Here is a 22,570-nt window from a genome sequence, read left to right on the forward strand (position 1 = left end):
GCACCATACCCACTGTACTCTCTGGTTCCATCTTCTGTATTCTTAAATATAACCAAGATAACCTCTAATATGAAATACTAATAAAGAAAATAAAGAAATAATAAGAAATTTAATAAATAAAAATTTCAATGTCCATTTCATGGACCTTATTTAAGTAAAAATATACACTTTTCCAATCTCTACAAAATGAATACTGATATACTAAAGAGAAGCCTTAAGAAAACTTACACAAACTCAGAGTTCAAGTCACTTAGGACAATTTGAAAAGTAAGAACTCACAGTTATAAGAGAAATATGCTAACTTGGTGGGGAAATGCTTGGACCAGGGAAACAGCTCAGTGGGCTATATAGCCCATGCTTTGTATATGAGGGTCCTAGATTTGAAGTCTAGCAGTGCATGTTCCTTATACAAGCACCACTGGGTATAACCCCCAAATCAAGAAAAATAGATATGTTTATATTTGATACCTAAAATTCTATTAACAAAAAACAATTCCCAAATGGTTTAAACAACACTAAACTCAAACATGTACTTAAACTCAGGCTGAAAGTTAATAATAATCTCTCAGGGTCTGGCAAGATGGCGCAGCACATGAAGGGCTTGCCTTGCATGCAGTTAACCTGGTTTTAATCACCAACATCTCATATGGTCCCCAAGCACCAACAGGGATGTTTGCTGAGTGCAGTCAGGAATTATCCCTGAGCATATCTAGTTCTGGCCAAAAAATAAGCAACAACATTTAGTCTTTCAACTATTTGATAAATATATAATTATTATCCCATACTATGTTCTGATGGAATTAACCAATCTGACCTCAGTCTATCAGAACAAAAAGAAATGTAACCATAAATTTAATCACGAAAAAAAAAGAAAGACAAAGAAAAGTAAAGCTATAAAAAGTTTCTTAAGGGGCCGAAGTGAGGACTCAGTGGTTAGGGCTTTTGTCTTGCATGCGGCTGACCCAGGATAGACCTTGGTTCAATCCCGGGCATCCCATATGGTCTCCCAAGCCAGGAGCAATTTCTGAGCAGATACCCCTGAACATCACCAGGTGTGGCCCAAAATACAAAACAAAAACAAAAAAGTTCCTTAAATTATCATTTTATCTCAAATAACTTTTACTTTTCAATAGATAAATTAACAGAAAATGCTTAAAGAGGTTTCCTAACATTTACAATGGGAAATTTCTGAACATCTTAATTTAAAAACAAGATTTCATTAAAAGAGACGTACAATTTCAGAGAATGATAATAAAAACATTTTATGGCCTGCAATTCTTTTCTTACTAAAAAAGAAAAAAGGAATGGGAAAGGCCGCAGTGCAATGATGTCTGTTCTCAATGCTGAACTCAACTGTAAAGATGACTACATATTCATCCTAACAGCCTTTCTAGAAATCTCCCCACCTTTTGTCCTCCCCTTCTCCTAGAAAGCATGGCTCATGCGACAATTCCAAACTTTTTAATACTGTCATCCTAGTAATAATACAGCAATTTAGATGTCAACTTGGATTGAATCCCCCCTCAGGTTCAGAAACAAAAGAAACAACAAAGATCAACTAGCAACAAACAGCTTAGTAAACCTTCTGAATAGGACTTAATGACCTCATTGAGAGATACAACCTAAAAGCAACAAGCACACACAAATGCACAGGCACAAAATCAACAACTACCCCCCCCCAAAATGTGATGAGGAGATGCAGAAGGAAAACAGCAACTGCCCAATAGTTCACAGGTATGAAATCTTATATATAAGCCTCATGATACCCTTGAAAGTAAAATCCATTGCAAAACACAGTCGAATTTAGAAATGAAATTCAAACAACACAAAAATAATATTGAAAGCACAAGGACTGATGAGCAAGTACTGCACATCAGAGGCCAGGTTCAATCACCACCAACATATAATTACCCAGGCAACACCAGCAATGATGAGCATTAAACTCATTTTTAGCCTGAGTGCCACTTCTGTGGCACAAAAACCAAAAGTAATTTTTGTTGATTTTAAAAAATAAAGAAAAAACAAAAATTAAAAAAAAATTGAAAAAAACCTACAAAACTGCACAAAATAACAAATAAGGTGAAGATTCTTATATTTCCGTTATTACCCTAAATGTTAATTATCTGAGTTCACCAATTAAAAGGTATAGATAGTACTGGAATAGACAGACTCAAGACTAAGAGAACAAAACTGAAGTCCCAGAAATAAAGCCTCAGATGTATTAGGCAGTTTATTTACAACAAAAAAGAGGAGTGCATAAATCTGATGAAGAAAATTCTCTTTATCAAATGTTGCTGGGAAAATTGGCTAGTTACAAGCCACAAAATGAAACTAGACCCCTATAACAGACTATATACCAGGGCTAATTCAGTTTGATTATTTCAACACCTATATCCACAAAACACATAGAAGAAACATAGGCAAAACATTCCAGGATACTTATCTCAGAGTCGTCAATAAGAGGAATGTACTGGCAAAGAAAGTAAAAGTAGAAATGAACAAATGGGTGCTCGCTTCGGCAGCACATATACTAAAATTGGAACGATACAGAGAAGATTAGCATGGCCCCTGCGCAAGGATGACACGCAAATTCGTGAAGCGTTCCATATTTAAAAAAAAAAAAAAAAAAAAAAAAAGAAATGAACAAATGGGCATAACAAAAAATAAATAAATAAATAAATAAATAAAGCTTCCACATTGTGAAAGATATGACTAAAATCAAGTTATCCAATTGAAAAGGAGAAAATATGCATACATAACACACAACTAGCAAAGGAGTAATATTCAAGATACATAAGTACTAACAAAGCTTAATAATAAAAAAATCAAGTAATCCTATCAAAAATGGGGAGGGCCTGGAACTGAAGAGATAGTACTATAAATAAGGTGTTAGGCTTGCATGCAGCCAACCTAGGTTCATTCCCAGGCATCCCATTTGGTCCCAGAGCACCATCAGGATTTATTCCTGAGCATAGAACTAGGAGTAACCCCTTGACACTACCAGGTATAGCAAAAAAAAAAAAAAAAAAAAAAAAAAGAGGGCAGTCCATAAAGATAATATAAGGCTTAAAGTACTTTCCTTGCAATCCAGTTCAATTTCTGGCACCAAAGATGGTCCCCTGAGCCCCACAGAAAGTGACTACTGAAAATGGAGCCAGGAGTATGTCCTGATCACAAAAAGAGAGACCATCAAAATATGGTGAGAAAAGTTTAAACAGAAACTTACTTAAAGACATATATGTCCAAATATATGGAAATTTGAAAAGTGTGACTTACCAATGTTGTCTGGAAAATAAATGCAAAGCCAAGCCACCAGGTATCAAAGTGTAGGGAACAAATAAGTGCTGGTAGGAATGTAGTAAAAGAGCAACTTAATTCACTGTTGATGGTAATACAGAAAAAAGTATGAAAACATTATGGAAAGCAGAATGGAGACTTCCCAGAAAACACTAATAATATGTGCCAGTCTCTGTGCTGTGAATACAGATGAGTAGATAAACTATGGTACATATACACAATAGAATATTACAAACGTTAGGAAAAATGAAGTCATAAAATTTGCTTATATAAGGATGGATATGGAGAGCATTATGCTGAGAGAAATGAGTCAAAGGAGAGTGACAGGGGTGGAGCAATGTCGCAGTGGTAGGGCATTGTGCCTTGCATGCGGCTGATCCAGGATGGACCTCAGTTCGGTCCCCATCGTCCCATATGGTCCCCAAGCCAGGAGCAATTTCTGAAGCACATAGCCAAAAGTAACTCCTGAGCATCACCAGATGTGGCCCAAAAACCAAAAAATAAATAAATTATATATATATATATATATATATATATATATATATATATATATATATATATATATATACGCACACCTATTTCAACATGGCATTTTCACAATGCCCAAAACAGGTCAAGTATGCAATAAAAGAGAGTCAATACTATTGGACAAACAAGTGAAAGCAAAGAAAAACAAATGGGACTAGATTAAACTAAGGAGCTTCTGTACCTTAAAGAAAATGGTGATTAGGATACAAAGTCTCCCCACAAAATGGAAGAACTATTTATCCAATACCCATCTGATAAGGGGTTAATTTACAAGATATTCAAGGCAATGGTAGAGGTTAGCAAGAAAAAAATTACCTAACACGATTCAAAAATAGGGAGAAGAAATGAACACACTTCCTCAAAGAAGAAATAGAGATGGCCAAAAGGCACATGGAAAAATGCTCTACATCATTAATGATCAGCAAAAAATGCAAATCAAAACAATGAGAAACACCACAGAAACTGGCACACATCACAAAGAACAAGAATACCTAGTGCTGGCATGGATAGAAAAAGGAAGGGACTTTCATTCACTGCTAGTGGAAATGCCAACTGGTCCAGCCTTTTTGGAAAACAATATGAATATTCCTCAAAAAACTAGAAATTGAGCTTCCATATGATCCAGCAATATCAGTGTTAGGAAGATACCCTAGAAAGCAAATACACAATACAGAAAAGCTCTCTGCATTTCTGTTTTCATCACAGCACTATTCGCCATAGTCAGATTCTGTAAATAACCCAAATGCCCAAGAATAGATGAATAGATAAAGAAACTTTGGTACATCTACACAATGAAATACTACAGGTTCAATCCCGGCATCCCATATGGTCCCCAGAGCCTACCAGGAGTGATTTCTGAGCACAGAGCTAGGAGTAACTCCTGAGCATCACAGGATGTAGCTCAAAAACGGTGACAGATAGACAGACAGACAGATAGATAGATTGAGAGTTAGATAGACAGACAAATGAACAGATAGACGATGATTGATAGGTATATATAGACAGACAGACAGACAGACAGACAGACAGACAGACATAGAGATATAAACCAACAAATAAGTAAATAAAAGGGGGGAAAATAGAGAGACAGACACACAGAGAAAGAGACAGAAAAAAAATGTTTACTCCAGAGGCAAGCAGGGGATTGGTGGAAGAGAAGCAAGGAACACTGGTGGTAAGAAACGTGCACTGGTGAAAGGCAGTGTACATTGTATAGCTGAAACTCAATCATGAATAACTTTGCAACTGTGAAAAGAAGAAAAACCCAACTGTCTTATCAACAACCTTGTAACCAGTGTTTAATTAAAATTTAAGGTAAGAGTGAAAAAAGGAATTGTGTGTCTCTCTTTCACTTACACACACATACACACACACACATACACACACACACACACACACACACACACACACAATGGAATACTACTCAACTCCAGTATAAAAAATGACAAAATGACAATCCAGTTTGTCATCTGGATGGAAATGGAAAAAGTGTCATGCAAAGTTAAGTGAGTAAAGAGGATAAAAATATGATATAAACCAGATGATTACACTCGTATGTGGAGTAAAGAGAAATAAATAAGTAAACAGACAATGGTCATTGGAAGCTAGTCATGAGATAGCACCAACAGAACTGAAAACTGAGACTGTAACTAGAGCAGGGAAAGAGAAGGACCTGAGGAAAATGATGGAGGGACACTGGCACTCTGGTTGATAGTGGGGCATAGTAATGTTACAAGCAACAAAAACACATTTATTGTTATAATTACTTATTATAATAAATAGCTATTTAAATACTTTATGTCATCTGCATAAATCATTTCTTCACTCCAGAGACAAATAAAGAAAATTTAAATAAAATTTAAGTAAAAGACTAATATATATATACATATATATATACACCAAATGATGCAGCAACAAAATACATAAAGCAAACACTAACAGAACTAAAGAAAGTCACTGACAGATAATACTATGGCTAGGCCTCCAAGGTTCAGATTCTAGCCCAGCACTGAAGTCCACTACACACTGCCAAGAGCAGCTAGCTCCCAAGAACATAAAGTACAGAAAGAATCCCACCAGCAAATAGGGAGGGTCCCCCATCAAAAATAAGAAGATTTTTAACATAACATATTCAACTATTAAAAGATCAACCAGGGCATGCACACAAAACATGGAGGAACAGACCATACATATCAGGGCAGATACCCTTAAAACCTAAGAAACCAACTATATATATATATATGTCCCCTACAGCTCTCATTAGTTTATCACTGGAAGATGTGTGATTAGTTTAAGCACCCACATTTTTTTGCTTTGTTTTAATTTTTAATGAGATTCTATGATTTACAATTCTATCCATAATGGTTTCTCATGCACATAATTCCATCTTTAGAAGTGTGGTGCCCAGAGTTCATTCTGTTTGTGAACAGGGAGGGGATGTCTAGAGCTCAAGCTACTGCTAAATCTAAGGAAAGAACATCAGAAAGACTGAAACAAAGTCAAACTAAGCATGGGCCTTCCTGGATATTCAGTTCTCCAAGGTGCCATTAAGAACCCATAGAAGAAAGAAAAAATTCACTTAATTGCAAGCAAACTGGGTGCAGTAACTAGTTAACACCATGAATTTTAGCTGATGTGGCATGGCAGGTGAAACAAAAGTTCCCACCCTTCTCTGGCCCCAGTGCTAAACCTTCAGTCAAGGGCCCCAGGTTGCAATTCAAGTCTAGCAAGCAGCTCAGCCAGAAGAGAGGGTTCACTACAACCAAATTTCTTTGTGGAGTCTGAGATCATAGAAGTCTCCAGATATAGCAGGCTCCTTCGAAGGAGCTTCACATCTCCTCCCAAGGACAAGAGTTGGAATGAAAGTTTCCATGATAGGGGCCAGAGCGATAGTGCAGTGAGTAGGGCACTAGTCTTGCACATACCTGATCCAGATTTAATCCCCAGCATCCCATATAGTCTCCCAAGGATAGTCAGAAGTTATTCCTGAGAGTAGAGCCAGGAGTAACTGCTGAGCATCACTAAGTATGACCCAAAAACTAAGAACAAATTAAAATTAAAAAAATAATAATAAAGTCTCCATGATTTTTAAGAGACATAACATAGCTCATCTGTGTTAGTAGTAGGACAAAGGAGATAAAAAATTAGTGTAAATGAAAGAAACCAAAAAAGAATTTAAAATATCAAATTCAAAAATTGACTCTGAGAAAAGATAAAACTGACAAACTTGTAACTAAGCTCACAGGCAAGAAAGAAAACTCTACTAAACAGAATCAGAAATGAAATGGGAGAAATTACAACAGATAGATATCACAGAGATATAAAAGAATACAAAAAGAAAAAAAACACTATGAGTAACCATCTGCCCATAAATTTGATAATGTAGAGAAATGACTATGTGTTTAGAAAAATATAGTCTCCCAGGATTGAATCAGGAAGAAACAGAAAATTTGAAAATACTGATAACAAGTATAGACACTGAAAGAGAAATCAAAAATCTCTCCTCAAAACCCAAAAGGTCAAGATCAACTGGCTTTACTAGTGAATTCTATCACATTTACAAATAACCTAAGTCTATTCTTTTTTAAATCATTTTTTTAAATGAAGAGGAAAATTTCTGAAAAAATAACTTATGAGGCCAACCAAAACCAGAAAAAAAAAAAAAAACAGTACAGAAAAGAGAGGGGGGCCAGAGCAACAGCAGTAGGTAAGGCATTTGACTTGGGTTGGATCCCCCTGCTTCCCATATGGTCCAGAGCCTGCCAGGAATAATTTCTGAGCACAAAGCCAGGAGTAACCCCTGAGCGCCACTTGGTGTGACCTAAAAACCAAGAGAAGCGAGAGAGGAGGTGGGAGCACCACTAGAAGTGATCCCTGAGAGCACAGAGCCAGGAGTAAGCCCTGAGCTTGGTCAGGTATAAAAATAAAAAACAAACACAGAAATAAATGATAATAAGAAAAACTGAAGACAACTAAAAGAAGTATGGGGAGGTGGACAAGAGAATGGACCAATTTAGCACAAAGCACATGGTAACATTTCAAATGAAAAGGAGATATACTAGAGCCATCAAAAATGACAAGAGCATTAACAAGACTTGAAATCCTAAAAGCATAATGAAGTCCTCACAATGCACCAATAAGTTCTACTCACTTTCTCTGTGGCTAACTTCTCCCCGGATGTAACCCTTGAAGTCTTTCCTTAAAGACTTTCCTTTCATTCTCCATAGCACACCCAAGGACCTCCTCAATCCTGAACTACTACTACTCATGAGCTCATTCAGACATTTCCTGCTCTCAATCACTCACTGAAATTCTGTGCTAGTTTTAAACACAAACCAGCAAACAGAAGATACAAATTAAAATCAATTACTCTTTTAATAATAACCAATAGCTACTATGTAATATCTACTGGACAATAGACTCTACTCCTACACATTAATTACTATCTCACTCACACCCTCGTAACAACCCAAATTTGGATGGGAATCCTCTGCAATGCAAATAAAGGGTAAGGCTCGAAAAAGTGAAGTATTTCTCCTAAGATCATAATGCTAGTAAATCACAAAGTGCTAGTCCTTAGGATCACTTAATAAACGTACTGCACCAACTCCTAAACAATTTTTACAATCCAGTCTACCCAGTTCCTACTAATCTTCTGAAAACAACATTTCATACTTTGAATGCCTTTAGTTAAAGTTTCTCAGAACCCAAGATATAGCATGGAGGTTAAAGCACTTGTCTTACATGCAGCTGCAAAAAATAGTTTGAAAACAGTCTGAATCCCATAGTCACATATGGTATGCCCACCACACACATCACCAGCATCACCGAATGTGACACCTAACCACAGAGCCAGGAGTGACCCCTGAACACCACTGAGTGTACCACCCCACATCCCATCTAAAAAATATTAACATTTTGAATGATTTGTTTATACATTTATCTTTGATTAAGAAAAATGCAAAAAATATAGAAGTAAATGAAAAGAGGTGAAATAATTCCTTGCTAGATCAAAATCTTGGAAATCATTTAGTCTCACTAACCTTTAGCATATTACTTTTTTACTATGGAATAGAAATAAGGTGGAGTGTGAGAGAATAAAATCAAAAACACATGTTTAAAAAGACGTTGTAAGTAATAAATGTCATATCCATAGCTTCTGAGTCAATCAAAATACAGAACGCTTTTCTTGTGAAACTAGTTTAAATTCTGCTTCAATTCACTGTTCCTCCTTCTCCATTAAGAAAGGATATTCTTGGGGCTGGAGCAATAGCACAGCGGTAAGGCATTTGCCTTGCACGGAGGCAACCCGGGACAGACCCAGGTTCGATTCCCCGCATTCCATATGGTCCCCCAAACCTGCCAGGAGCGATTTCTTAACACAGAGGGGGGGGGGGTGTAACCCCTGAGCACAGCTGAGTGTGACCCAAAAACGAAAATAAAACAGAAAAGAATGGATATTCTGGGTCCAAGAACTAATAATACAGGGGATAATTCATTTACTAGCACAGGGTTTAAGGTGCCTTAATCCAGGGTACCATAAATGGTCTCCAAGCACCACCAGACCAGGTGTGATACCTGAGAAGAGAGTCCAGGGTAATCCCTGAAGGGGGGGAGGGAGGTGGAGGGAGGGAAGGAGGGAGGGAGGGGAGGGAAGGAGAGAGAGAGAGAGAGAGAGAGAGAGAGAGAGAGAGAGAGAGAGAGAGAGAGAGAGAGAGAGAGAGAGAGTCTCAAAACTCTTTTAAAACATAAATAAACTAAAGCAGTCAAAGACTAAACACAACATATGTGGGAAAATGTAAACCACAAGGAAGACCTAAAGAGAGGTTCTCAGCTCCCTAAAAGTTATTGTCAGCCTTTACAGTTCAAAATGTTCCTGAGTCCATCAGCACTGACATTACCTGGGAGTTTGTTTGAAATGGAGTATTGGGGGGGGGGGGGAGGGAGTGTAATCTCCTACACATACAGCTCGTGAAGCGTCCACTGTAAAATGATAACCCAGGTCATTCATATCAAACATTAGAGTTGGAAAAGCATTTGCCTATAGAGTCAAGAGGATGGTGATGCCTGCATTGTCTCTGTAGTAATCAGCTTCTCAAGGTGCACACTGTACTATTTTGACTCTACAAGGACATGATATACCAAAGGGGCATAAACGCATGTCACAACTCATGCTAAATACTAACCACTGAACATTAAATAGAAACTTTTAGGAAACACAGAGACCCTAAATGTCTTCCTTCTAAGGACACAGAATCTACTGCAAGCACATAGGGGAAGGTGCAAACTTCTTTTTTTCACGGATCTCAGTGATCTACACTACTGAAGAGGTCGTGTCCAACTCACACCGATCTCCAGACACCCAGAAGGGGGTTAGGTCAAAGCAGGGCGCCCCCAATTGCCTAAATCACTCAAGAGAACTGAAAAGATTGACCCTTCAGCTCGCCCATCCACGGGACTTCCAGGGACACCTTGCAAATATCTTCAAGCCACAAAGCTGCAAGCCACCCCAAACTCCAGACGGGCTCTGAGGCCGAGGGGACCTGCTGTCAAATAAATGGCCCTGAAATAACTAGTAAAAGAAAACCGAGGGCTCAGCGACGGGCAGGCCTCGGTTCCCAGGCGCCTGGGGGTCCCCCAACTCCAGCCCCAAGTCGCGCCCGCCCGGGGAGCACTGAGGCGGCGGGTCTCACCAAGTACAAGGGCGCATAGATCTTCAGGGACTCCTCCAGGGCGCCCCCGGTGATCTGCAGGAAGGACACCCCGCAGGACGGGTGCCAAGTGTGGCCGATCTCGTAGCAGTTGTGCGGGATGGACTTGCTGAGCGCCGCCATGACGGGAGTGGCGCGCGCGTATGTGTGTGTGTGTATGTGTGTGTGTGTGTGTGTGTGTGTGTGTCTGTGTCTGCGCGCGAGGAACTCCCGGACGGACCCGAGGCCCGAGCGAGCCCAACCAACCGCCGCGGGGCCGCTCGGCCGGCCGCGGGAGGCGCCGAGTGGGAGGGCAAAGGTCACGCGCACGGGGTTACTCGGGGCCGAAGCCCTCGGATGTTGAGCGAGCAGCCTATCGCGGCGCCAGGGGGCGGGGCGCGTACGGGAAGGCGGGGAGAAGCGGAGCGTGCGCGCCCCCGACGCCGGGCCCCAGGGCGTCGGGGACGCGCGCTGGCTGGAAGCTCCTTGGCGGTGGGCGGGTGCGCGACTGGAGGTGACCTGATCTCCTTGTTCTTTCACACCTTTCCCTGTCTAGCTGAAGGCCTTGTTTGGAAGAGAGGGTCACCCTGTCTTTGTGGAGAGAGCTGCTAGTGCCTGGGCTACGTCCTCTGTAGCCAACTGCCAAGGCAGTTAGTTCCCTTTGCCCCATAGTGGCTGATCCTCAGAGCCAAAGCGACCTGCTGCTCTTAAGATTGCTCTCAACTGATGAGCATTCTCCTCAGCCCTAAGATGCTCTGGAAGTCTCCATGGGTCAGTCAGGTGCCTTGATCCACTTCTGTGTGTTGGGAGCAGCAGTTCATCTTCTCCCAAGATTGGCCCACTGAAACAAGGAGCGACTGGTGTTCACATCACAGCCATCTAGGCATCTCTGGTCATTACAAAAATACAGAAATAGCTCTCTCTGGGGTGTGAGCTATAAAGGAACAGAATAGGGAAGAACAAATGGTTCCAGGTAATAGACCCTGAGAACTTGTTCTACTGATCTGAGGTGGAAAAGGGGGTCTAGGGTGACCGGGTGGGGGGGGGGATACTGGGGCACGGTATGGTTTTTGTATGCATGAAATTAACAATTCAGCCACCATACCTAACATAAAATTAAATAAAATCATTCCTGGTTAGAAAGCCTAACAGTTGGTATTACTAAAGACCTGGATGGCCTCTTGAGTCAGATGACACCTTAAAAATCTTAGTTTCCTCAATACCATCAACTTTGCCAAGTGTAATTGAAAACCTAAAAGTCTATTAACGCTGGAATTTATTCTAACTGCTTTTGTTGATTTTATTTTTCTGCAGCTATTTACCAAACACATACTCTTTTCCAGGTACCATTCTAAATTACCATGATATAGGTGTAAATAAGGGAGACTTGGATTCTTTTCACATCCCTTGCTAGTGTCATAGGGACAAAGCTCTGCTGCCAACACCTGTGGCTTCTGAAGTTACAGTGGATGAAGTCACTGACCTCTTTAATAAAAGTTAAATGTTCACGAAGAGATCAAAAAAGAAGAATTTTAAAGGGTTTGGAGGATAATTTGTAGGATACCTGGCACCTCTTCCCCCAGCACGACTAGGACCAACCCCAAGCACTGCTAGTAACCTCGGGGGACCAGCAGATGGGGCCTAAAAACAAACATAAAATACATAGAAAACATCATAAACATGTTTTCTGTTTAATTGCTAACTAAGAAAAAAAAGATTGTAAAAGAAGCAAAGCAGATCTTCATGGTTAAAGAAACCCTGCAAGCACCAACATGTTTCCTGGAGCAACTCCCTCTTAAAGATGACGTGTTTTGTATGCTGTTGCATATGAAACAAAAGAGCTAAGAAGGAATACCTATTATTTTTATTCTAGATTTTGGAAAAGTGCATCTTGAGAGAGCAAGATGATTTAAATCAACTTTGAAGAAACCAAATATGATATGTCAACTCATGAAATAAGTGAAGACATTTATTTGCCTTAAAGCATGTTGCTGCAGCCTGGGTCTTTATTCAAATCCCTGGGACCACATATGATCCCTTAAGCATCACTATACTTCACTCCTTAGAACAACCAGGAACAACCCCTCAGATGTGAGGGGGAAAAAAATAGGGACAGGGCTAGTATTGTGGGTAAAGTACTTGTCTTGTATGCAGCTAATTCAGGTTTCATCCCCAGCTCCTGTATGGTTACCAAAGGATCACTGAGCACCAAACCACCAAGTTCAGTTTAAAAAAAGACACAGGCATTAAACAGAAGATAGGAAGTAATCAGTTTAAAGATATTAAAGATCATTGAAACTTGGACAGAAATTGGTAGCCAGTCTAGTCGTAATCTGACTTGAAAGGAAACCACTTTAGACAGGAAAGTGTCATTTGTTTAATTTTCTTAATTTGCCTAAGTTTCTACTCCTTTTAAACGAACCTGTTCACAACAATTAATGAAGATAATACAAGTTATTTAAGCAAGCTATCAGTGATTTAATAGGCACTTAGTCCCAATTCCTATGTTTATTTCAATGGGGGGGTTGGACTTTCCCCACACCAATAAGCAATTTGAACTGTATGTATATGTTTGGGGCAGGAGTGGGGAGGTAGTAATAATAAAGATTAGAAAACTAAATTTGGGATCTGGGGGAAGAAAAAGAAAACTAAACTTAAACTTAAATCTGATACTAGGGATGGTATCATATTTCACAGGTAAATGGCTCATTCTCTAAAAGCTGACCATCACTTCAAAGGCCAACCTCAGACCTAGGTTGTGACCTCTGTTCTGATTGATTGGCCAAAACTCACCACCTCTAATTCCAGAGACCAGTCAGTACAGTACATGGAACTCACTGAACTCATGCAGATAGATCCCTTTACTTTCAGTTCATTGATTTGTGACAAAGCATTCTAAAGGATATAAAGCAATACATGAATACACAAAACAAGGAAGGTCTACACACACACACACACACACACACACACACACACACACACACACACACACACACGGTATCAGTCCTGGATATGAGACCTACCTGGCATAGTGGCACATAGAAGGATCCTTCTCCAGCCAAAATAGTTTCTAACGTCTCTCCTTATGTATGTACATGTTATACCATACTTATGACTAAAGGTCTAGTTATTAATAACCACTATCCAACAAACCTACTAACCCCACCCTCTACCCATTCTATTAAAGAGATCAAATATTATGGCAAATGACTCTGCCATTGCTCTTATAATTTAAGAAATATTAAGCACATTGCCAACTATTTAATTATCGTTACTTTGATGTAGAAACGCTGAATTATCTTACCATAAGATTTTAGTGAGAACAACTAATTTTCCTTGCAGCAAACACTGCAACAAAGATGATTAGTATTAAGCATATTAAAATTAGAACACTAAGAGTTAAGAAAGTCTTAAAGTCTTCACAAGTCAGATGGTAAATTTTGTTCAGTGTTATTTATAGTCACACTTGATAGCAGTTTTGTGAGGCTCAAACATTCATACACATCCTCTGCCTTGGCAACTCTATTCTACTGACATGGCAGAATAGATAATATAGAAAGTGACATCACTGGACCAATATTAAAATAGGGCTAGTGGCAGAAAGTCATTGCATAAATAGACTTTTTACTGTGCTCTTGGAGCTGGATCTCACCCTTGACCTGGGCCAAATCACAACATTCTGAAAAGTCAACAGAAAGAGAACATCCTGTTTAAAGTTAATGAATGAGAGAGAGAGAGAGAGAGAGAGAGAGAGAGAGAGAGAGAGAGAGAGAGAGAGAACATTTTACCTACTTTTGCCATGTGATCCCATTCACATGACCTTTTTTTTTCTTTTGACTCCACCACCTGGCTATTTTTATCATGTACTACCTTCATTAGTGAATTACTTCACCTTTCTTTATTACATCTTTTTTATTCCTTCTCAAAAAAAATATTCTGACTATAGTCTCCTCCTCCAGTCACATTTTGGGATTCTAACCTGAACTGTAATTCTAACCAAACTGTAATTCTCAGCTACTCTAAAATAAACATTGTTTTTACCAGCAAATGTGCTGTTCCTTATAAGAGGCTGATAGTTATAATATTTTTTTTGGTTGGTTGGTTTTGGGTCACATCCAGCACGTTCAGGGGTTACTCCTGGCTCTGCACTCAGAAATTGCTCCTGGCAGGCTCAGGGGACCATATGGGATGCTGGGAATGAACCCAGGTTCGTCTCAGGTCAACAAAGTGCACAGCAAATGCCCTATCGCTGTGCTATCATTTCAGCCCTGATAATTCAAAGCACTTTATTCTGGTACTGAGTTTAGCTCCTGACACGCTACAAGAATAACATTTAAGTTTTCTTAATGATGTCATTAGATTATCCTAGAGCCTCAGTGTATCTATTACTTGAATATCTTCATAAATATAGTAGCTCTAGCTTTTGGAGAGATAGTTCGAGTGCATGATTTGCATGTAGGAGGCCTGGGTTTGATTGCCAATGTTACATGTTTCCCCCAAGCAGTGAGGAGCTGGAAATTGCCCCTGTACACACCACCAAGTGTGGCCAAAATATAGCAATTGCTGTAATAAATGCCATCTTGTTATCTATTGATTCAAAACTCTAAAGTATGCATAGGAGTTTTATGTCTTACATATGAGATGTCATGAAAGACTCAACCATAAAAGCAATGGTTTTATCACCTTTTTAAAAAAAATTTTTGAAATGCTTTTATTTTCATGATACTCATATTCTACAAGAAAAAACTAAATGAGATAATATGAGATAAGTGTAACTACTGCATAAGCTCATTAAGATGGTCAGAGAGATTGTACTAGTGATTAAGTTTGCCATACAGATGGCCAAACTTGATCCTCAACACTGTAAATGGTCCCATGAGCCCTACCAGGAGTGATCACAAAGAGCAGAGCTAAGAATAAAATCTGAACACAACTAGATAAATAATAAAAATAAACAAAAATAAAAAATAAACAAACAAAAATTAATTTTTTTTTGGTTTTTTTGGGCCACACCCGGTAACGCTCAGGGGTTACTCCTGGCTATGCGCTCAGAAGTTGCTCCTGGCTTGGGGGACCATATGGGACACCGGGGGATCGAACCGCGGTCCGTCCAAGGCTAGCGCAGGCAAGGCAGGCGCACCTTACCTTTAGCGCCACCGCCCGGCCCCCTCAAACAAAAATTATTAAGAAAGCTACTATATAAATTTGAAATCCTGTCAGAAGTGACCGTTGAGCCAAGAGTAAGTGCTGAGCACTGCAGGATCTGGGTCAGTAACACACGCCCAACACCAAAAGAGAAAATAGATGTCATCCAGAAAAATTAGCAAAATATAAAAAGAAAGTTGACATTCTCTTTTTAAGAAACATCCCAGAAGATATATGCAAACTTCTTTTTTTAATTTATTTAAAGAAAATGCATCACATAATTGTTTTAGTTCATCATAATATATTTGTTTCCAGATAAACGAAAGCAAAGTTACTGAAAAAAATTAGAAAAAAAATGGAAGAGAAGGAATAGAAACAAAGAAAGAAAAAGGAAAAAGTACATTAACAAGCACATTTGTGAAAATTATTCTATCAACAATGAAGTCATTAATACAATGAGAGAAGGGTTAGTAAGCATTTATTGTTAGCTGTCCATCCTGGGGTGTTCTTTTTAGGGATGACAATATCAAACAAAGTTGTCTAGAAATTCAAAGCACTAATACTGATACTATGATATGTAGGAGCATGTGCTCAGCAGCTAGGCCTCCTGGAATAAGTAAGATAAAGGAGAAGGGTGGCCACAGTCACTCCGAAAAGCTCTTGTAATATCATCCCAAAAATTGGACTACAGAAGTATGGTCAGAATGGTGTCACAAAAGGGAATTATAGAAAGTCAGTGATAAGGCAAGGCCACCAGAGATTCTGGGTGATGGAGGCAACATGTGTAGCTTTGGCAGGACAAGGGGCTTGGTCCACCCTCTCCACTCAAGGTGGCCATCTTTCTGCAGCATGGGCTGTTGTATCCACATGACTCGATTTACATCTCGTTCAAGAAAAAGTTGAGTCTATGGAGCTAGCCTGGTTCAAACATGATGACTGCATTTTGGGACATGGTTATTGCTGCCAGGCTTCCTGGTATAAGGAAGATACAGGAAAATAATACTTGCACTCGCTTCAAAAAGCCCTGGTGATCAATTTGAACTTAAGTTCATGCATGGAAGGTTTAAACTCGGAGCTATCTCCCTGACATGGAAGCCTATTTTAAAATGGAAAAGGGCAATAAAAAAACTTCTACAGGGGGCGGGAAGGTGGCGCTAGAGGTAAGGTGTCTGCCTTGCAAGCGCTAGCATAGGACGGACAGCATTTCGAACCCCGGCGTCCCATATGGTCCCCCCAAGCCAGGGGCGATTTCTGAGCGCATAGCCAGGAGTAACCCCTGAGCGTCAAACGGGTGTGGCCCCCAAAAAAAACCAAAAAAAAAAAATAATAATAATAATAATAAATAAAAACTTCTGCAGCCAAACATTGCTAACAGGCATTTATAATAAAGTAAAATACCAAATCAAAGTAACAAATTATCAAGTCAGGAAATAAAAGACTTAAAGAACAACATTTTAATCACCGATTTACCTTGTTACTAATAGTTCTTTTAAACTTAAATAGCAAATAAAGTTTACATGCATGATAAAAAAATGTATAACATCTGGCATGGAAAATATGCATAGATAGCTGAGAAAATTTCATTTAAAATTAAAAGCAGGTAATTTCCTATGGTTACTAAATTGATCTTTGGAGATTAAAATATTTGAATATTTTATCACTGCTATCAAAAGCAACAATGCTAATGAAGTTTCTTATTTTGTTTATGACAAAATAAGCAAATTTAGGAGCTGGAGTGATAGCACGGCAGTAGGGTGTTTGCCTTGCACGCAGAGGGTCTGGAACAGACCCAGGTTCAATCCCCAGTATCTCATATAGTCCTTCTAGCCACGAGTAATTTCTTAGCACAGAGCCAGGAGTAACCCCTAAGTGCCACAGGTGTGGCCCAAACCTCCCCCACAAATTTTTTTTCAGATAAAATTGAATGTAACTATCTTTTCTGGTGCTTCTGGGAACTCTAAAACAGCTCTCATAAATTCTCAAGGAGAATCTTAACTTTTGTGAGGAAAAAAACTATAAAGTGGATCATCTAACAGTAAAATCATAATTATATTTGTAAATATTTTATATGCATTTATTTCTTTTTTGTGTGTGTGGTTTTTGGGTCACATCCAGCAGTGCTCAGGGGTTATTCCTGGCCCCATGCTCAGAAATTGCTCCTGGCAGGAACGGGGGACCATATGGGACGCCAGGATTCGAACCAATGACCTTCTGCATGAAAGGCAAACGCCTTACCTCCATGCTATTTCTCCGGCCCCATATATGCATTTATTTTTTTAAAATATATTGGACTGTCTTAAAAAGTCTTCTTATGATGCCATTTAGCCTAAGGATAATGTACATATCATTATGTGATTTTATTCATTTAGGCTGCCTATTACTACTATTTTGATTAGTATTCCTTCTTATGTCACCCATGTTTCTCTTTCCATTAAAAAAGAGTCTGGAAAAAATAGATCTGAAGATTAATCAACAAAGTAAAGCAAAGGATTTTTTTCAAAGATGATCTACAGTGAATAAAGGAAATTGATTTGGCAATTTGTGGTAGAAATTAAAGGCTTTGAAGATTGGTCAAGCTGAAAATATTACTCTCTTCAGCTTTGGGATTTGAAGAAGACAGTGAAAGGGAAATATTCGAGCTCTTAATAATAATGCAAAGGAGTTAGCAACAAAAGCTTATTTAATTTTATATAATTTTATTTATGTCATTGTTTAAATGCATTTAAGAATAAGCAAGTGACAAATATACTTCTTAATTCCAAAACATTTAGGTTCAAGTTCCCTTTGCTAAAACTAAAGAAGCTTTCAAAACAATTATAATTCTGATTATAACAAATTTAAATTTTTCTTCAGATAATTTATGTAAAATATTCCATTCTGAGATATAATTTTTCCATATTGTAATAGAAAAATAAGAACTATTTGCAACTCTTTATCGTTTGTTTTTACTCCTTAAAACTTTGGACTCTGGGAGCCGGAGAGAATCCTGGCATCCCATACGGTCCCCTGAGCCTGCCAGGAGCAATTTCTGAGCATAGAGCCAGGAGAACCCCTGAGCACTGCCAGGTGTGACCCAAAATCCAAAAAAAAAAAAAAAAACAAAAAAAAAAACAAAAAAAAAACTTTGGACTCTGAAGTTAAAAAAGCTCAAACAGAATTGCCTGAAGTTTATAACTTGAAATATCTAGCAACCTCTACCTTGAAATAACTACCTTATTACATTGATTTTTGTTTGCTTACTCCTTTATTTACTTAGTAGCCATGATAAACAAACATTTTTAATAAAAATCAGTGCTCCTTCTTCACACATTGCACAAGTATAGCATCCCTGGACTAATGGCCTAAGGTTTTCTCCTTCTCACACCCCATGTCCTTAGCAATTTTTTTTTTTTTTTTTTTTTTTTTTTTTGGTTTTTGGCAGCACTCAGGGGTTACTCCTGTTTCTATGCTCAGAAATCACTTCTGGCAGGCATGGGTGATCATATGAGATGCTGGGATTCAAACCACCATCCTTCTGCATAAAAGGCAAGCGCCTTACCTCCATGCTATCTCTCCAGTCCCAGCAAACTATTTTTTTAAATTTACTTATCAGAGTTTGCATCACATGCTTATCATACTTGTAAGACTTATGGTTTTGAAATCCATAGTAATCTCATCTCTAAACCACCAAAAGTCTAAAGTCCTTGACCAATGGCATCATCATCAATGTTTCATTCTGCCAGTCTACCCTTTCTCTTTTTATTGGGAGTATTATTGCTATAGTTCAGGGCCAAAAGTTTGTCATGTCAACCTATATATCACTGGTAACTTAGAATACTCAGTATTTGTCATTTTCCCTCTGATTTACTGTGCATCAGTTACCCAAGTGGCATTGAACTACCATGAGTTCATTTATTTCTCATAGCTATATAGTATTATATTGTGTGTATATATCTGTATATATACATATATTTGTGTATATATACCATATTTTAAATCCACTTAGTTGTCTTTTATATTTATTTAAAGAAAACGCATTACATGGTTGACATAACTGGTCATAATACATTTGTTTCAAGATGACAGAAAGTGAAGTTATTAAAAAATAAAAAGAAAATAAAAAAACTAATAAAAATAAAATGAAAAAAAGAAAGAAGAAAAGTTCATTAGCAACTATATTTGTGAAAATTATTGTACCTCCAATAAAGTCATTATTACAATATCAGAAGGTTTAATAAGCTCTTTTTTAAAAAAAAGATAAGAGATACAAAAATACAATAAAAAGGGGGTATGTATGATAGTTGTTGTTTGCATAGGCACAGCAAAATATGGGAGAAATAGAAAGAAAAACCCTTTGACCTAAAAAACATGAAGTATTCTGGCATAAGACCAACTCCAGGTTCCAGGCATACAAGATTGTGCAACCCCAGAGTTATTCTCTTTGGCCCTAGTAAAAGCTCTTCACCATCACTGTTGTTAGGTTTCTGTAGTTCTGTAGAGATTCTGGTTTCTGTAGAGATCCCATGTCAAAGTCAGGGTGGCATAGAGTCTTCTGGTTTCATCTTACCATTGGAGGTGGCAATGCAGAGAATCCTGCCTAAAAGCAGGTTGTTGCTGTAACCAAATTATCAGAGTGTCATAAGCACCCTCTTTGGAGTAAGTTGGTGTCAGGGCAGCGGTAGGCCCTTCTCTGGTAAAAGTTTGATTCCTGGTGATGATGTAGAAAACCGTGGTTGTTTCCATAGATGGTATCCATGGTTCAGGGATGAATATGGTCAATGTCCGATTTATTGAAGTCTAAGCCAAGTCACTATGCCAAGTGTTCGGGGTGTAAGACCACCCCACTGCATTATAAAATGTGTGTGTTTCTATCTCAATTAGATAAGAACTTGCTTGCATATATAAGGTTTTCCCATTTTAATGTGCCAATGCAAAAAGGAACAATGCCATTAGATATTACTGGTGCATATGGTGGCCTAGGTAACAAGTCCAACAATCCCCTGCTTCTACGAACTCTAAATAGAGAGACTTATCTATTAGAATTCCATACAAAACAGAACCCAAAAGTGGGGGAAATTGCCGCTACATAAGAAGATATTCAATTAGGGGTTGAGGAAATTTATTCAAAGAAGAGTTCAAAGGAGATATACATGTCCCCTTTAAATCTTTTGAAATAGTCAGGGTCGGGGTAAAATTTGGAGCACATCTTCAACCTGTGATTTGGTCTTGTGGAGGCTAAAAAACTGGCTTCCAGCAGTCACATATCAGAAAATGTCTTCGAGTGGGGGACTTCTTAGCAACCAAATCTGGTAGCAGGCAAAAGTTCACAGTGAAGGGAGGTGGAGGAAAAGGGGCCACTGAGAACAAATCAGTCGCAGAATAGTATCGGTTTCTTCTCAAGTTGAGAATCTATCTTTTCACTTTGGGAGCTGTTTGGTAGCTGGCTGGGGTGGGGATAATGTTCTGCTTTCTGAAGAGTTAAGAACTGAGGGTAAAAAGAGTTAAATGGGGGAAATAACATGAAGGGCTAGAAAAGAATTTGTAAGGTGGTAAGGAAGGGGGGGAGGAGGGATTATAGATGATAGGGGGAATAGTATACAACAGAGACATTATATCTATTATAAATGGACATTAGATAGACATTAGTATGGTGAAGATATACATTCATGTGCATACATCAACAGACACTGAAGATCCATCCATAGGTTACGTTTGAAAAGCTGACCCAGATGAAGTGGGACATTTCGGACAAAATAAATGTTTTCCATTTTCTAGGCCAATTATGATGGATGAGGGTGAACTTTACTGAAGAAAGGCTTCCTGAACTAGATTGTGTATAGTGCATTCTTAAAAACAATCATAATTTTCAAATCTAAAAATCTAAGTGATATGGTAATAAACACTGTATGGGGAGTCTATACCATGAAATTGATGTTATATATATATTACAGACAGACATTAGACTGACATTGGTATGGCAGCCACATAACTCATATGCATATATTGACAGACACTAAGGTTCGATCCATGGATTACAGTTAAAAAGCTCACCGAGGTAAAATAAAACAGAAAACTTTAAAAAAAATTTAGTTTGGAAAATAAGGACTGAGGGGAAGGAAGGAAGACTGCTCAGAAAGACCCAAGTACGAGGATGGAGCGGTGGCACAAGCAGTAAAGCGTCTGCCTTGCCCATGCTATCCTAGGATGGATAGCGTTTCGATCCCCCGGCTTCCCATATGGTCCCCCAACCCAGGAGCGATTTCTGAGCGCATAGCCAGGAGTAACCCCTGAGCGTCACTGGGTGTGGCCCAAAACCCAAAAAGTAAAAAATAAAATAAAATAAAGACCCAAGGACAGCCCCATTCCCGTTTGGTGGGAGGGGTTAGGGACTGGTGTTTCTTTTTTCCCTTCCCACTCTCCGGTACCCACCTGGCTGGCCACGAAGGGCAGGTGATCGGTGCTGGACCTGGACACCAGGAGGCTATTGAGGGGAGGCTGGAGAGGGGAGGAGGCTTCCAAGCCCCATTCAAGCTCGATAGAGGGAATTAGGTGTGGGGCTCCCTGTTCACTATTGCCCTGTCCCCTGGGCAATGGAGATTCAGTGATGGTGCTGGGGCCGGAAAGGCTACTGGGGAAGACCCAAGGACAGCCCTGTTTTCATTTGGTGGGAGGGGTTAAGGACTGGGGTTCCCTTTTCCCTTCCTGGCACCTACCTGGCTGGCCCTGATGGGCAGATGACCAGTGCTGATCCTGGACACCAGGAGTCTACTGATGGGGCAGGGGGGACTTCAGAAGGGAGGAGGCCCCCAGGCCCCGTTCAAACTTGGTAGAGGGCATTAGGTCTGGGGCTTCCCTGTTCCCCACTCAGGCACATGCCTCCCTGTCCCCAGGGGAATGAAGATTCAGTCAGTTGTGTTTTTTGTTTGTTTGTT

The 22,570-nt window shown here is 39.1% G+C and overlaps 1 protein-coding gene and 1 non-coding gene across 2 annotated transcripts in view; one reads left to right on the forward strand and one right to left on the reverse strand.

The window, feature by feature from the left end:
- The window catches only part of TMEM135 (transmembrane protein 135), a 163,869-nt gene extending 153,185 nt beyond the window's left edge, over positions 1-10,684 (reverse strand). The window contains exon 1 of the mRNA XM_049780052.1: positions 10,518-10,684. Within this exon, the coding sequence (XP_049636009.1) occupies positions 10,518-10,658 (141 nt within the window). The 5' untranslated portion in view covers positions 10,659-10,684. The remainder of the gene's footprint in view (positions 1-10,517) is intronic.
- Positions 2,507-2,613, forward strand: LOC126019640 (U6 spliceosomal RNA). Its single transcript, XR_007499272.1, has one exon. It is a non-coding gene; the product is annotated as a U6 spliceosomal RNA (small nuclear RNA).
- Positions 10,685-22,570: the final 11,886 nt, after the last annotated feature.

This window comes from Suncus etruscus, chromosome 9 (genome assembly GCF_024139225.1).
Source record: "Suncus etruscus isolate mSunEtr1 chromosome 9, mSunEtr1.pri.cur, whole genome shotgun sequence".
NCBI lineage: Eukaryota > Metazoa > Chordata > Mammalia > Eulipotyphla > Soricidae > Suncus > Suncus etruscus.